This window comes from Topomyia yanbarensis, chromosome 3 (genome assembly GCF_030247195.1).
Source record: "Topomyia yanbarensis strain Yona2022 chromosome 3, ASM3024719v1, whole genome shotgun sequence".
In the NCBI taxonomy this organism is placed as follows: domain Eukaryota; kingdom Metazoa; phylum Arthropoda; class Insecta; order Diptera; family Culicidae; genus Topomyia; species Topomyia yanbarensis.
Window position 1 is genome coordinate 260,122,029 of NC_080672.1, and position 14,191 is coordinate 260,136,219.

At 35.4% G+C, this 14,191-nt stretch overlaps 1 protein-coding gene and 1 long non-coding RNA gene across 2 annotated transcripts in view; one reads left to right on the forward strand and one right to left on the reverse strand.

Moving 5' to 3' along the window:
• The window catches only part of LOC131691685 (uncharacterized), a 124,889-nt gene that overhangs the window by 57,189 nt on the left and 53,509 nt on the right, over window positions 1-14,191 (forward strand). The window lies entirely within an intron of this gene.
• Window positions 11,838-12,652, reverse strand: LOC131691679 (uncharacterized). The gene is made up of 2 exons (XM_058978258.1): window positions 12,120-12,652; window positions 11,838-12,060 (listed from the first exon to the last, which is right to left on the reverse strand). Exons 1-2 carry the CDS (start codon window positions 12,599-12,601, stop codon window positions 12,030-12,032), a joined length of 513 nt encoding a protein of 170 aa, XP_058834241.1. The 5' UTR covers window positions 12,602-12,652; the 3' UTR covers window positions 11,838-12,029.

The following is a 14,191-nucleotide window of genomic DNA, read 5'->3' on the forward strand; positions in this document are numbered from 1 at the left end:
TGAGAGCCCAAATCAGTGATGCCGCAAGTACAGATTTATCTAGAAAGGTACAGATTTCTGAAGCATTTTTGGCACAGATTCTGTACGTTATCCCTAATAAATGGTACAGATTTTTTACATGACAGCAAGGTAAAATAATTTAACCCTGCGATGCATCCCAGTAAACAGTTGAGTTAGGCAGCAGTGATGGCAAGAATTTGAAGTGGAGCTGGTACTTATTGAGCTTGAACTGAAGCTGACATTATAATGCAATATGCGAGAAACATGCTTCCAGCAAATCAAAGGGATGATGTCCAATAAAAGCTGAGCGAATCTTCTCGGAGTGCATACGTTTACTCTGACGTACTCCATTTGAATTCCTGCAAGCTGGTTTCTCGCATCTTATTGATATTTCCAACCCCATCTCAGCTTCTCGCCGCCACTCTGTTGGCCACCTTTGGCTGGCAAACAAAGTGGCAGTGAGAATTTGAGCTGGAGCTGATATTGACATTACCCAATCAAACTCATCCAGAATTCTAACTGGTTTCCCACACTACTTTTACAGTGAACGGCAAGTTACGGCGCCGCCTTTTAGTTTACTGGGTTCTTGCGGAATTCCAGCTCAAATAAAACAACCGAGTCAGAATGTCTGGTTTGATTTTCCCGAATGGAAAATTTTAACAACCTCGTTATTGTTTGGGTACAGAATCCGGTCCTTTTTTCGATAGAAGAGTACAGATAGAAAAGATTTTTCAACTCCCGGTACAGATTTAATAGTGGCATCACTGGCTTAAATCGCTAATGTAAACAAACTGAGTTTTCGCTATTATGCGACTAAAATACTGCAAGATAGCGGTAAAAATTATCGAAAACATTTCCTTTTGAGATTTCCACTATGGAAATATTTCTATAATTGTTTCTTATGTATTGGCACAAAATTATTAATGAAACAATTTATTTTCCTGATTAAAGGAGAAAAATAACGAAAATTTTGTCTTGCAATACCATCATTCTGTAACCGGATTATGCTACTATTGCATAAAAAAGATTCCATTATGTCACATTGGCGGTTGCCCGTGTGCATTGTAAATGTCCAAAACTATTGATTTTTAACGGCCAACAATTTCCCCTTCAGTCTAAAACTCATTACCAAAAAGTTGAAAACATTTCCATTTTGACGCACCAGCGGACCCCCCCCCCCCCCCTGCGCATTGTAAATGTCAAAACTATTGATTTTCAATGGTCAACAATTTCCCTTTCAATATAAAACTCATTACTGAAAACTTGAAAACATTTCCATTTTGACGCATCGGCGGACCCCCTGCTCCTTGGAAATGTACAAAACTATTGATTTTCAGCGGCCAACAATTTCCCCTTCAATCTAAAACTCATTACTAAAAAATTGAAAATATTTCCATTTTGACGCATCAGCGCATTGTAAATATACAAAACTATAGATTTCCAATGGCCAACAACTTTCCCTTCAACGATACTATGTGACCGCTAATATTTTGCTTGCAGTCCTTTCCTATAGCAAGCGAAAAAAGGACTGCCGCACATTCCAATCTTGCAAATATAAGCCATGAATGTCGTTCACTACATTCATTTTGAACCGCTGCTATGAAATTTATTTGCAACAGTTCCAACGCAACGGATGATGAAAGTTAAACACACGGGCCATTCACATACATTCGCAACAGCTAGCGAACGAAACCCAACTACGGCAGCAAGTCGAATAACCGAACCTTCACGAACATGTAACAGGCACGCTCAGCAGCACGAAAGTTTTTGCTTTTCTCTCGTCCGTTTACATGTATAACAGCTTTAGGTACACTTGGAGCGTGGCGGTCGCGTTGGTTTTTCCCTGAACTTTCGCATAAAAATGTCATTTGAAATGACTTCTTCCAGCCTTGATCACATCATTTCTATTTGCAAGTCTAGATCACTGAGGGCAAATCAACGATTCTTTGAATATATTGTCCACTATCGACAGTTCCGGAATTCTTGGGTTCTGAACTTGGGTTCGACATTCTTACTATGACTTTCAGCTATCAACTCGGATAGCTTTTGTTGATTTTAAGCGACGATTTAATTAATTGTGTGTTTAAGCTAGCCTTAATTCGATTGATTTCTTAGCTATGTTTTCGATTTAGGTATAGAAAAAAGCGCTTCTTTTATAATCTAGCCAAATATTAAAAGACGCCTTTTCACAACTTATTCGCTAGTCAGTAAGTATTGATGCCTTGTTAGCTCAGTGTCGACTACCAGAGATAGCGCATCATCAGCATCATTCGCAAATTCTGTAGCATATTAGCACTCAAGTAAACTAGCAGAATTGTCATAATAACTTTCATCAACTTTAGACAATTCTAATAATCATACGATGCAATGTTATTGTTCTCTCTATAATGTAGATATGTGCATTGAAGGTACCTTGCTTGAAATAGTAACAAACATGACAACAATGTACCGTAAAAACCTTCTCGTCTCAATGCGACTGTACTCTTCGCAAAATAGATCTTTGTCACACACGTCTATAGCGAACTAGTCCCACCATTTGATCACATTGTTCCTTCAAATTGATGTTCTTTGTGTGTTTCAAACAACTCGAATAATTAAAAATCATATTCGGTTTTGTTGTGTTGCTTTCGTCCATTTCCGGACAGCCAGTTTATAAAAGAAGCAAATGAGTTCTTTTAAATCTTCAATCATTTCCTAATACACTAGTGATAACACTATTTCTTACTTGTATGGACTTGTCAGCTTCAGATTCGTCCAAATCTGAAACAATCTGATCCGTCCGGATTTCGAAAACATATATTTTAGCTAATTGTCAGCTAATAATTGATACTGAAATAATACTATTAATGTTAGAAGTATTATTCGAACAGCATCATATTGAATATAACCAAACATGCTTACCATGTTCTTAAACATATTTACACAGCTAAACTAAAAACGATGAGTAGGCAACCGTTTGGCGAAGCTACAACTAGAAAAAAGATTTCACGAACAATACTACTTTCATTAGTTGATAACTCAAATCAATCAATCTATCAAATATGTCATTACGAAGCAAATCTACTCTTACGATAGGAAATTAGTTTGGCTTGGAAATATAAGTGATTTTTGGCTTTTTTATATACATGTTAGACCAGCGATTCTCAACCTGGGGTCCGCGGATCCCCGGGGGCCTTGAAGTCCGCGAAGAGGAAAATGTTTTCTGGAGGAATATTGAAATTTCAAGTTTTTTTTCGTATCAGACTGAAAATAATATGTTGACAGCATATAAATCGATGTTAAACCGTCGGGGTCCGCAACAGCCCAATCGAGTCCCAGAGAGCTAAGTGTCACATACCATTCGATTAAATTCGTCGAGACCGCAAAATGTCTGTGCGTGCATGTGTGTGTGTCAAATACTGCCGCTCAATTTGAGTTTGGCTTGGAAATATAAGTGATTTTTGGCTTTCCTATATACATGTTAGGCCAGCGATTCTCAACCTGGGGTCCGCGGACCCCCGGGGGCCTTAAAGTCCGCGAAGAGGAAAATGTTTTCTGGAGGAATATTGAATTTGTTTTTTCGTATAATACTGAAAATAATATGTTGACAGCATATAAATCGACCGCTGTATTAGGCAATCACTCCAAAAACCGACCTGCCAATCGAGTCCCAGAGAGTGTCACATATCATTCGATTAAATTCGTCGAGACCGCAAAATGTCTGGGCGTGCATGTGTGTGTGTGTCAAATAATGCCGCTCAATTTGAGTTGGCTGAACCGATTTGCAAAAACTTTGTTTCAAATGAACGGTTCTAACGCTCCTATAAGCTGCTATTGTATTTTTTGTTCATCCTACTTCCAGTCCGGAATTACGGGTTGAATACTGTGGCCACATAGCAAATTCCCATATAAACTTGCACCACGAAGATGTCCAAATGATGCGAGACATATTGAAACGAATTTAACATTACTTTGATTAGCCTTTCTAGATCACTAAAGACCAATCAAAGCGCTTTGACCATACTGGTCACCTATGACCGTTCTTGATACTCCAGAGGAACTAGCAAAGTTCGTAAGATAATGTCACACCTATTTCACAGCACATTCTTGACTCATTTTTACAAACTTGGTTTTAAAGGATAAATACAATAAACCCACCAACTGCTATTGAATTTTATTCAGATCTAACTTTTGATTCTGGAGTTACTACGGTTACATATTTATTTTATTCCCTGAAAATTTGAAAACAATTGGTTGAATAGTTGAACTTTGACGAACCTTCTTTTGGCAACAAACCTGTACGAATTTCTCTTGGCTCGTTTCACATGTTCTTAATTCTTAATAGTTTTCCCCCATGTAAAATGTTTACTGCAGGACTTACTTATTTGCGTCATTCGGGATTTCCGATGCAAGTATTTCCCCGTTGTGATAGAAAAGGTAAAATGACACTATCAGTTTCTATAACATTTAAAAAACCGGTCTAAAAACAAGACAGTCGCTAATCTTGTTTGCAGTTATTATATTTGAACTCTTGACGTCCCTATACCAAACGACTTACTATCAACTGATAGTGTAGTGGCTATGGCAGTTGGATCTACAGCTGACACCATTTAATAAAAGTTAATATGTATTTGTAATATTCGTTCAATTTTGTTTACTCATTTAACGGATCAGTAAATCGCTGAAACAAACTGTGCAACACAAATTAAAAATGCAGACCCTTGAACATGATGGTACACCTGCATTGTCACAAACGGACCATTATTTCCAGTATAAAAGATATCCTATTAATTGCAATTGCAATTATGTTGGAGCTTCCTATTCATTGACCTATTATCACCAATGAATAGTAAAATGACAATTCTGAAAAAAATCATGAATACGCACAATACTTTTGCACATTACATTTCAACGAATTTTGGAAGATTTAAAACATTTTTAGATATTTACGTAGGTTTAACTGAATACCTGGTAAAGTTTCCCCATGTTCCCCTATGTTTTGTTCAAATATGAAGGTGCGTATGTGAATGATTGCACAAATAAAATATTTGTATCGACGCATAAGAAAAAAATACTTGGGTAATCTTATTCGCTTGGTAATTATTAAATTGAATGAAAACTCTCTTTCTGTTTGTCAACTACGAATAAAAGCATTAGTAAACTTTTTCGGAAGTATTGCTGTATAGTGTGTAACGTTAACATTCTTCGATGAGTATTTGTTTCACATCTCTTCAAGTCCTACCGCTGCACAGTGGTCCAGAATGAAAATTTTTCAGGAATTTTGAAATTTTACTAAAACTAAACAACTTAGTCGTAATAAATCTTTGAAGAAGTTTTCGTAGTTTCTGAGTTCTTTCTTTATGTTAAAAAGAGAGTTAGGGTGGTTCTAATTTTACCAAAATCAAAAAACTAACTTTTTAATCATTCTAGCTAGAGCCGAACGACCTTCAGCGAAGTTGTAGAACGATAAATTTTGTAAAAGTTTGCTGAAGACAAGTAAGCTGTATCTGTCATACTTTTCATTTTACAATAAATTTAAAATTGAAGCGGTACTGTAAAACAGGGTATCTTTGATCACCGGGGTCAATTTGATCAAATGAGACTTTTTTCAGTAGTGTACGATAAGATTAAACCCTCTAACAAAAACATCGATAGAAAATACAAACCTTATTCTAAACATGTTGAGCATCTATCGGCTACGATTATTTCGTCATTTATTGTACCTTTTATGAAAACAAATTCAAATTGAAAATGATGCAACTCTCGTGCATCATTTCAATCTGTTTAAACAATTCCTCGTATAATAATGAAATCAATCAACATCAGCTGAACTGATCACTTTTCTAGAAACCGCGAACATTTTTGTCCAATAATTCATTTAAAAAAACCGAGATTTTAGTTGTTAGCTATTTAATTTTTTACTGTTTTTCCGAAAAAGTTCGATAATCCTTCTAAAGAATTTTGTTTTCCTAACGAGACAACACAATGTCGGGCCATTAAATTGCCTACCGGTATGCAATTCACACGACATTTCGAGCGTTATCTCTCATTTTCGATACACATATTTTGCTGATCAAAGTTACCCCGAAACCAACGAATGAAAATTTACAACAAAGTAATTTTATTTTTATAGTAAAACTAAATAAAATACCCAACAATTTGAACATTTTCAAACTATGGGTACCAGCACTTGTTTTAAAAATGCAAATAGTTACATCTACTTGATTTAAATATAGTTATTCGAAAACTGTTGAAAAAATGATCAATGTTCCCCCATTTTACGGTATTGATTTAAAACTGAAGTAGACTTCAGACAACTTTAATATTTTTTTAAGACGAATAATTCGTGTGATGGCACCACATATCTAACTATTGTCGCTGAAAAGTAGTGAGCACTTTTTCACCAAAAATTGTATTCTTTGGACTGACAATATCATTCATTGGGGCAAACAAAAGATAATTCTTTTTCAACTATAAATAGGATCATGATTAGAGTTATACATGACGAATACGAATAATACTTTTAAAAATTCCATAAAATTGATCTAAAAAATCTTTTCTTAATATATTTAGTGCTTGTATCTTCTGAATAATAGAAGCTAGAGTCTTGATGTGTTAGAAGAACGGTTGGGAAAAAAAGAAATGTCTTAGAAGAAAGGTTGTTAGAAGAAAGGTTGGAAAAAATTTAAACTGAAAAAGTTATTATAAATATAGTTTTCATGAATTGACCCTTTATAATTACTTTCACGGTAGACAATATAAAAATATAGTTTTGTTTTAATGATAAAATATTGTGCTTTGCAATACTTTTCTAATATATAAAGTAGTGGGTAAGGTGGCTCTAAATTATTCAAAATCAGAAAATGAACTTTTTAATGGTTCGAGATAGAGTTTCGCTGTCTTCCAAAAAATTGAAGAAAATAAAGTTTTAAAATACTTTGTCTAAGACTGTGGAACTCTATGTCGTGTACTTTTCATTTTACAAGAAATTTACCAAAAAAATCAGGGTGTTTTTTTAGAAATGGTTTTCTTTATAGAACTTTGGCCGTTTTGATTTTTCATTGAGATCACTTTGGAATACTTTCAGATATTTTGAAAGAGATCAATTTGTCTCAACATACCGTACCTCTAGCTTCTCTTGTTAGAAAGTTTTATATAATTTTTACTAAAAATAAACTATTTTTTGAGTAAATATGCAAGATATAAAAAAATATCGCGATTGCAATTTTTGGTGATCTATACTACAAAGTTTGCTACTTCATATGACAGTAACGGTATTTTATGTTAAGTGCCCTAATCGAAAATACTGCTGTTTGAAAATGTTATATTTTTATATAAAAGTTCTCATAACTTAACTTTGAAACGTATAAAGATATAGTTATAGTTAAAAGTTATAGAAATAAAACCGTTTTTAAGGAACACCCTAAAGTTGCATGTCTTCCGCAAATTTGTCTAAAATATGTTGCTCTACAACGTCATCGAAGACAGTCAAGCACTATCTCGAACCGTTAAAAAGTTCAATTTTAAATATTTCTAAAATTAGAACAGCCCTAGCTTCTGTTTAAACAAAAAGAAGGGCCTTGCTAAGTACAGCAACTTTGCCAAACATATTGTAAGGCTAAGTGATTTCATTTTAACAAAAAGTTAAAATTCCTGCTAAATTCACATTCTGGACCACTGTGCGCTGGTTTGATTAGGTGCGGAGGGAGAGAGGTGAAAGACGTGCAAAATATATGACTACTACAAAAAGTAAACTATATACAAAGCTGATAATAAATCAGATAGCGATCTAGTGAAATAAAACTTATAGTTGCTTATAATGTTATAATTATGTAAAATCTATGATTTTCAAATCGCTCTCAAATGAACGGTCGGATTAGTATCCACCACCGATGAGCTGACATAGCCTATAGTTTCGTATTCTTTCAAATTTTTTAACTTAATTTGAATAAAAAAATTTTATCGCAAAATGGTACTAAAAGTGCGACTTCAAGAAGCATCGTTCTTAAGACCCAATGAAATCAAAAGTTTCGTTTTCGTCGTTTTATCAGTGAAAGAATCGAAAGCCCGAAAACGCCTTGCCTTTTTGAGGAATAAACAAGAACTTATTTTTCAAAACAAAATAGTTTAACTTTTTAGTTCGACACGTTCAGCATTATAGTAGTTAGAATAGATCATTATTAACGTTTTCTACTATAAAATACTTCATTGATTGTTTAATTTTACGACAGATTGTTCATGTTGCCCGATTTAGTAGAAAAAAGCGTGTTCATTTTTAATAATGGTAGACCGTGTGTCACGAATCAATCAATGTTTTAGTTATTAATTCAGTGGTACGTGGTGTAGAAAATATTGAAAAATGTTCAAAAAATATAGTTTAATTAAAAAGTTTAAAATATTTTGTCCTATTTTAGCCAACTTTTCGTTCCAGTCACTCCACAGTGCAACGGCCCAAAGGGCAAATTTAGCAGGAATTTTAAGCTTTTCTAAAACTAAATAACTTAGCCTTATTATGGCGATGGGAAAGTTTGGGTAATTCCTAAGCCGCTTCTTTTTGTTAAACCAAGAGTTAGGGTGGCTTCTTTATTCTCTTCCTACTAACAAACTTTAATATCGTAATAGCTGTGAAGAATGAATAGGTTGCCCGTTTATTCTTAGGTAGGTTCAAATAACGCACCCCCGCGGCCCCGGTCAATTGTTAAGACTAATGTGTTTGTAACATTGGCCTTTCGTTGTATCCCGGGTCTCCACCAGGAATATCAGGTTCCGCAACGGAAACACAATTCCGTTGCTTTTGATCAAATCGACAAGTCCCACTTTATAGCTTCGTATTCGCCGTTCAGTATGCAATGCTTACTCAACCGTTTGCGTGCTGTGCTTTCTGTCACTTTTATTTTCTATGTTATGCTGTTTAGGGTAACAATCCCAATATCACCATGTATTGTGAGTGAGACATTTTACAAATGTTGAAAGTAGTATTTTACCAACTTACGTTACTGCAATACATTTGTAGCAAATGACATGTAAACCACCTTTATTATTGTTTGATTGCAGATTTATTTGCTACAATAATACTTTGATTAATCCGATACAGGATGTATTTTTTTATAAAGCTTCATAGTCCCGTCATAAGCTCTGTTTATACAAACTAAAAAAATTGAATTTTTGAACATGACACAATTCAACATTTTTACATGATTTTAATTTTATTTAATTTAATTTTACATAAAACATATATTTTACATGCGCAATGAGTGTTCTCAGTGTCATGTCTGGTAGTTTTGTGGTTCTATGTTCGAGCCCTAATACGGAAGGACTCTTAGTGCACATTTTTTTCAATCTGTGTGTTTTTGTGGTGCCTTGAATTTGTGCTGTACATTTAAAATTGGCTGCGATGTCTGTCGGAACAGATGATCAAAATGTGACATCAACATATTCATTTACACAGTCGAATAAATTCCATAACCCATTCTATAACTGATTAATCTAAAACACTAAGGGTAACAATAGCTATAGTTTTAATACTAAATATACTTTTGAACTGTGTTGATATTGCATTGATTTATTTCGGTAAACTAAATGACTGGGACATAAAAGATTTGAGCTGTGATAGTTATAAACAGCGTTCATTAGGATATCTAGTCTAGTCTTTTCAAGTCTACACATACACAGCCAATACATCAAGGATTCTGGAAAATTGCAGATGTTCTCCAATGATTTTTCTTGTCAATATTGACGTTTGTGGTACATATGGTAGGTGACACAAACAATTAAGCGGCCAGGCCAACAGTGCAGCGTGAAAGTGAAAATGATTTAAAATTATACGATAGTTAAATTATTCATTTAATGAACTGACTAAATTCAACGTGGACAACTGTACCGACCGTTTCAATGTGGTGGGGATATGAAAAATCGTTGGGAGTGACTTGACTAAAAGGGGTAAATATCACTGCTTTGGTCCTAGATTCCTAGGAAGGGACAGAAGTATTTAGCCCTGTCCTGGCTAATGATCCTAGGTTATAGCGCCCTTACTCATGCTCTGAAATATCGATAGAGAAAATTGGTGAAATCGGTTAATTCGTACTAAACATAGTGACAAAGACGTCTAAAAATACAATCCAAAAGACAACTCACTTTCGAAAAAATCCATGCGGGACTCCTATGCCTTAATGAGCAGTACAGGATCTTAAAAACAGAAACCCCACGCGGCGTTCGTTACGCGTTGACAGAAAACACGAAGAACACCTCTTTTCTTGTTGCAAGTCTTCATGCCCCATTCCCGTACATGATTTATTATTTCTGATTGACCATGAAATACACATCAACAACAATCGATGTATATTTCACAATAGACCAAAACGACACCGAAAATTGATTGAGAAACCACTGCTATTTCAATTTGGTTCAAAACAACAATGAGGATTCCTCAAACAAAGCCACGAAAAGAGAGATAGAAACGATAACAAACCATAGCCAGTATCATTAGGAAAATCCTCCGGAACTTTCCAAAATCGCGGCGAGTTGTGTACCACATGAATATATTGAATATACTTATAGTAGTACCTACTGCTCCATAAACAACCTACAGTTTGTTGCGGAATCATCCTTTTATCAACTCCAGCTCACAGTAAACCATCTGTAGGGGCGAGCACAGCGTAGTTGTTAAATCATTTGTCTTATACGCAGCTCACCTGGGTTCGATTCCCAACCCCGCACATAGGGTTATAAATTTTTCTAAAGAGATTTCTCTAATCCGACAGAGAGGCGAATGACCCTTCGGTTAAAAACTCTATAATAAAAAAAATCATCTGTTTCGACGTCTTGTTTCTCTCAGAAGCACCGCGGGTAGGTCTTCATTCGCTAGCTAGTCCTCAGAGATACCTACCACGATAATCTTCGGCGAAGGAGAAAGATCCTTTTCAAACAACAAATTCATCTTCTTTCGCGCTTCCAGCGATCAATTCCTGGCCAACCACAATGGACCTAGTATCTGACTAAGAGAAGAGAAGACAATCGCGTAGCTAATTTGATCTAGTCCTAACCTCAATATTGAACCAGCTTCTGATTGGTCATTTTGCCAGTCATGAGCGTTCATTATATTTACAATCGGAATGGAAAACAGTGCTGCTGAATCTATTCTGGTTATTTTTCATACACATCAACATTTCGTGCAAATTGAATAAAAGACCTGAATGACGATATAGTTACGTGTATTGTTAAGAGAGACATGAATAAATATTTAATTTAATTTTTAAATGCAGCTAGCATTGTAAATTCTTGGTAGAGGTGCGATCTTTTAGGTACAATTACTTTCAGAAATTGTAAAAAGCATTCAAAGGAAATCTGGCAACGATGAACGCTTGTTGTCTTCAGATTTACGGCAGGGCCAAGTCGAGAAAATTAAGAAGAGCAAGAAGCCTGTTGTCGTCTCTTCTCTTAGGTATCTAGGGCCCCTTACACGTACAATAAAAGTGTCATTACTAAGTAATGACATTACTAAAATTGTATGAAAAATCCATCATTACTCACCTTACACGATCATTAAAAGTGACATTACTGCTCAGTAATGACATTACTAGCGCCTCGTGTAAGGGGCCCTTCTGACATTAAAATTGGTATCCATCTTTCAACCGGAATATGATTAACAGGTAGATTTCCCGAAGGCACTCTCCCTCTGCCAGCTTCGAATGACGCACTGAGGCAGGGTAAACGTTGATAGAACCATGTGTGTTTCCATTTCACAGCACATCGCGACGAGTATATATTTTTATAAACATCGTTAATTATGATATATTCTCAAACTTATACAAACAATAAGCTAATTACATTACCATGATCAAAATTTTTATTTCGCACAGTATTAGTAGCTCGAATCGATTATTATTAGCATTACTATAAATTGACTACGGTATAGCACGAAATTACACAAATATATTATATTGTCACAGTTACGTCACCTAGCGGTTAGAATTAAATAGGTGACGTGACTGTGAGAATAGGGCCGCAGCAGTTTCTTCACGCAATTAGCATTATCTCTTAATCTCCGTATCTCAATCTGCACCAGTATTATTGGTAATAACTCTGGAATTAGGCGTACATTTTATTCAATGGATCATTAAAATCATCTTTTTCACGCTCACCCATAGGAACGCTCTTCGGAAAGCGCATCTGATGATGTGTTGAGTGCTATCCTCAAAATAGGCGCGTCAGAAAGCTGTTCCTGTATCCTCTGCAGAATCGTTGCATTATTTTTTTCTTGCCATCCTCGATCAGTTCCCGTAGATTGCGGTATTGGATTAGTGGATATATAATGCCGAACAATGGTTCGAGCGTTGTCCAGCATACCTCTGGATCGCTGCATAACTTGATCGCCTAAGCGAACTGGAAACGTTACATAGTAATGTATCTGTTCGGCCACATTCAGTAAGCCTTCCTTGACAGAGTTTACAGCGTTATCGGTTCTGTCTTTAACTGCTGTCTTTGCCTGCTCAAAGAGGGCTTCCTCACGCGCAATCAGAGCTTTTTGAGCATCAATAGCCCGAGTGATAATCCATCCGTGTGACAAGTTGAAAGTGCACAGGTAACTGAGAATTAGTGTCAACACTAGTGTTCTATACAACATTTTGGAACGGCTGTAAATTACACAAGTTAAGCAAAGGAAGGTTTGAATTCAACTGAGGGTTCCATGCTGAAATGGCAAACATATTTATTACCTGTATTCTGGGTTAACTCGTTTTGTTGTATTCCTGGAGCAAACTAACAATTTCCATTACTCCAAACGAGTTTTCGTACAGCAAAACATATTGTATAACGAAGTGGTTTCTTAATAACAATACATATCATCATTAACAGACAGAAACCAATAGCGCTAAAAGGCTGTTTTTCTTAGCTAGGTACCCACGGCTCACAGAAAGTATGTGTAAGCCGTGGGTACCTACAATTTTTCTATCCTATGTAAATACTTATTGCAATACGATGCTGTTGGTAAGTTTGTACGGTGCTGGTCTACACATTGTGAGATAGATAATTATTTCGAAATTCGGCTGAATCAGTAACCATTCGATCCATCCCGCAAATTCAAATCTTTAGTTCGAGAATCAGGGATCAAAATAAGTTGAATTAATCAGTAGGTTCCCTATATTATTCACAAATTTGACATTGCACAAATTATGCGATGAAAAGAGAATGGGAAAGGTAAAAATTACGTAAATTGAAAATGACAGCATATTAAAATTAAGTCACAACTTCAAATACAGAATTTAATTTTCACACTTGAAGCAACAGTGCAGTGCACTAACGAAACTTATGGCACCGTATCACTTTGAGTTGAGGACAAAAAAGATTAATGGGTAATGTCAAAGACATAACCGCTATGAAGTAGAATACACAAGTTGTTTTCTTCTAACTTGTGCCATAGATTACCACAGAAATGTCGAAGTAAGTCGTTTGGGGAGATTTTTTTTTCAAACATGAAAAAAATCTCATCGCGTTTGGTGTTCTGGAATATGGAAGCACTTTAAAATATGAACGCTTTCTCCAGGACGATATGTGCAAGGACTGTACCTACTTTAATAGTACTATTATTAGCAATCAAAAATGAGCACAAAGCGCAAATTGTTTCTCTAATACAAAAAGTTTGGTGGTATAATGCCCTAATTTATTTGTAACTTGAGCGTTTATTGGGATCTTTGGATGATTGTGGGAATGGGATTTTCTAACTGATCTCGTAGTAATTAATTAAATTAATAATCGTAATTCAGTAGTTGTCATATCATATTAATATCATTTAAAATACCTGCATTAGAAGACTTCAATAGAAACTGATACCGAAGTTCGGAACAGCCCGGGGACAACTTGACAGCTCCCATATATTGAACTCATAAGCAAATTTTATGGTGATTTGGTGATGTCATGGCGGCTCGAATGGAACAAAATTTAAAAAAGGCGCATCCCATCTATTATTTTCTATATCTGTAAAAAGTGAACAATTTAAGCATTTTTTCACCAAATTTATTTCGCTGTTCAAACTAGAAACTGTCCATACCTTAACAGAAACATAGATTCCATTTTGGATCTAAAAATCCAAGAAAAATAAATCGATTTTCAGAAATACAAGAAGATGGCTTTCAAAATCGAGCCGCTTCCACTTATATTGAAATTTCCGAAAATCTTCGGGATCGAACCAACATGAAATCCTCCGGTAGACGCCGTT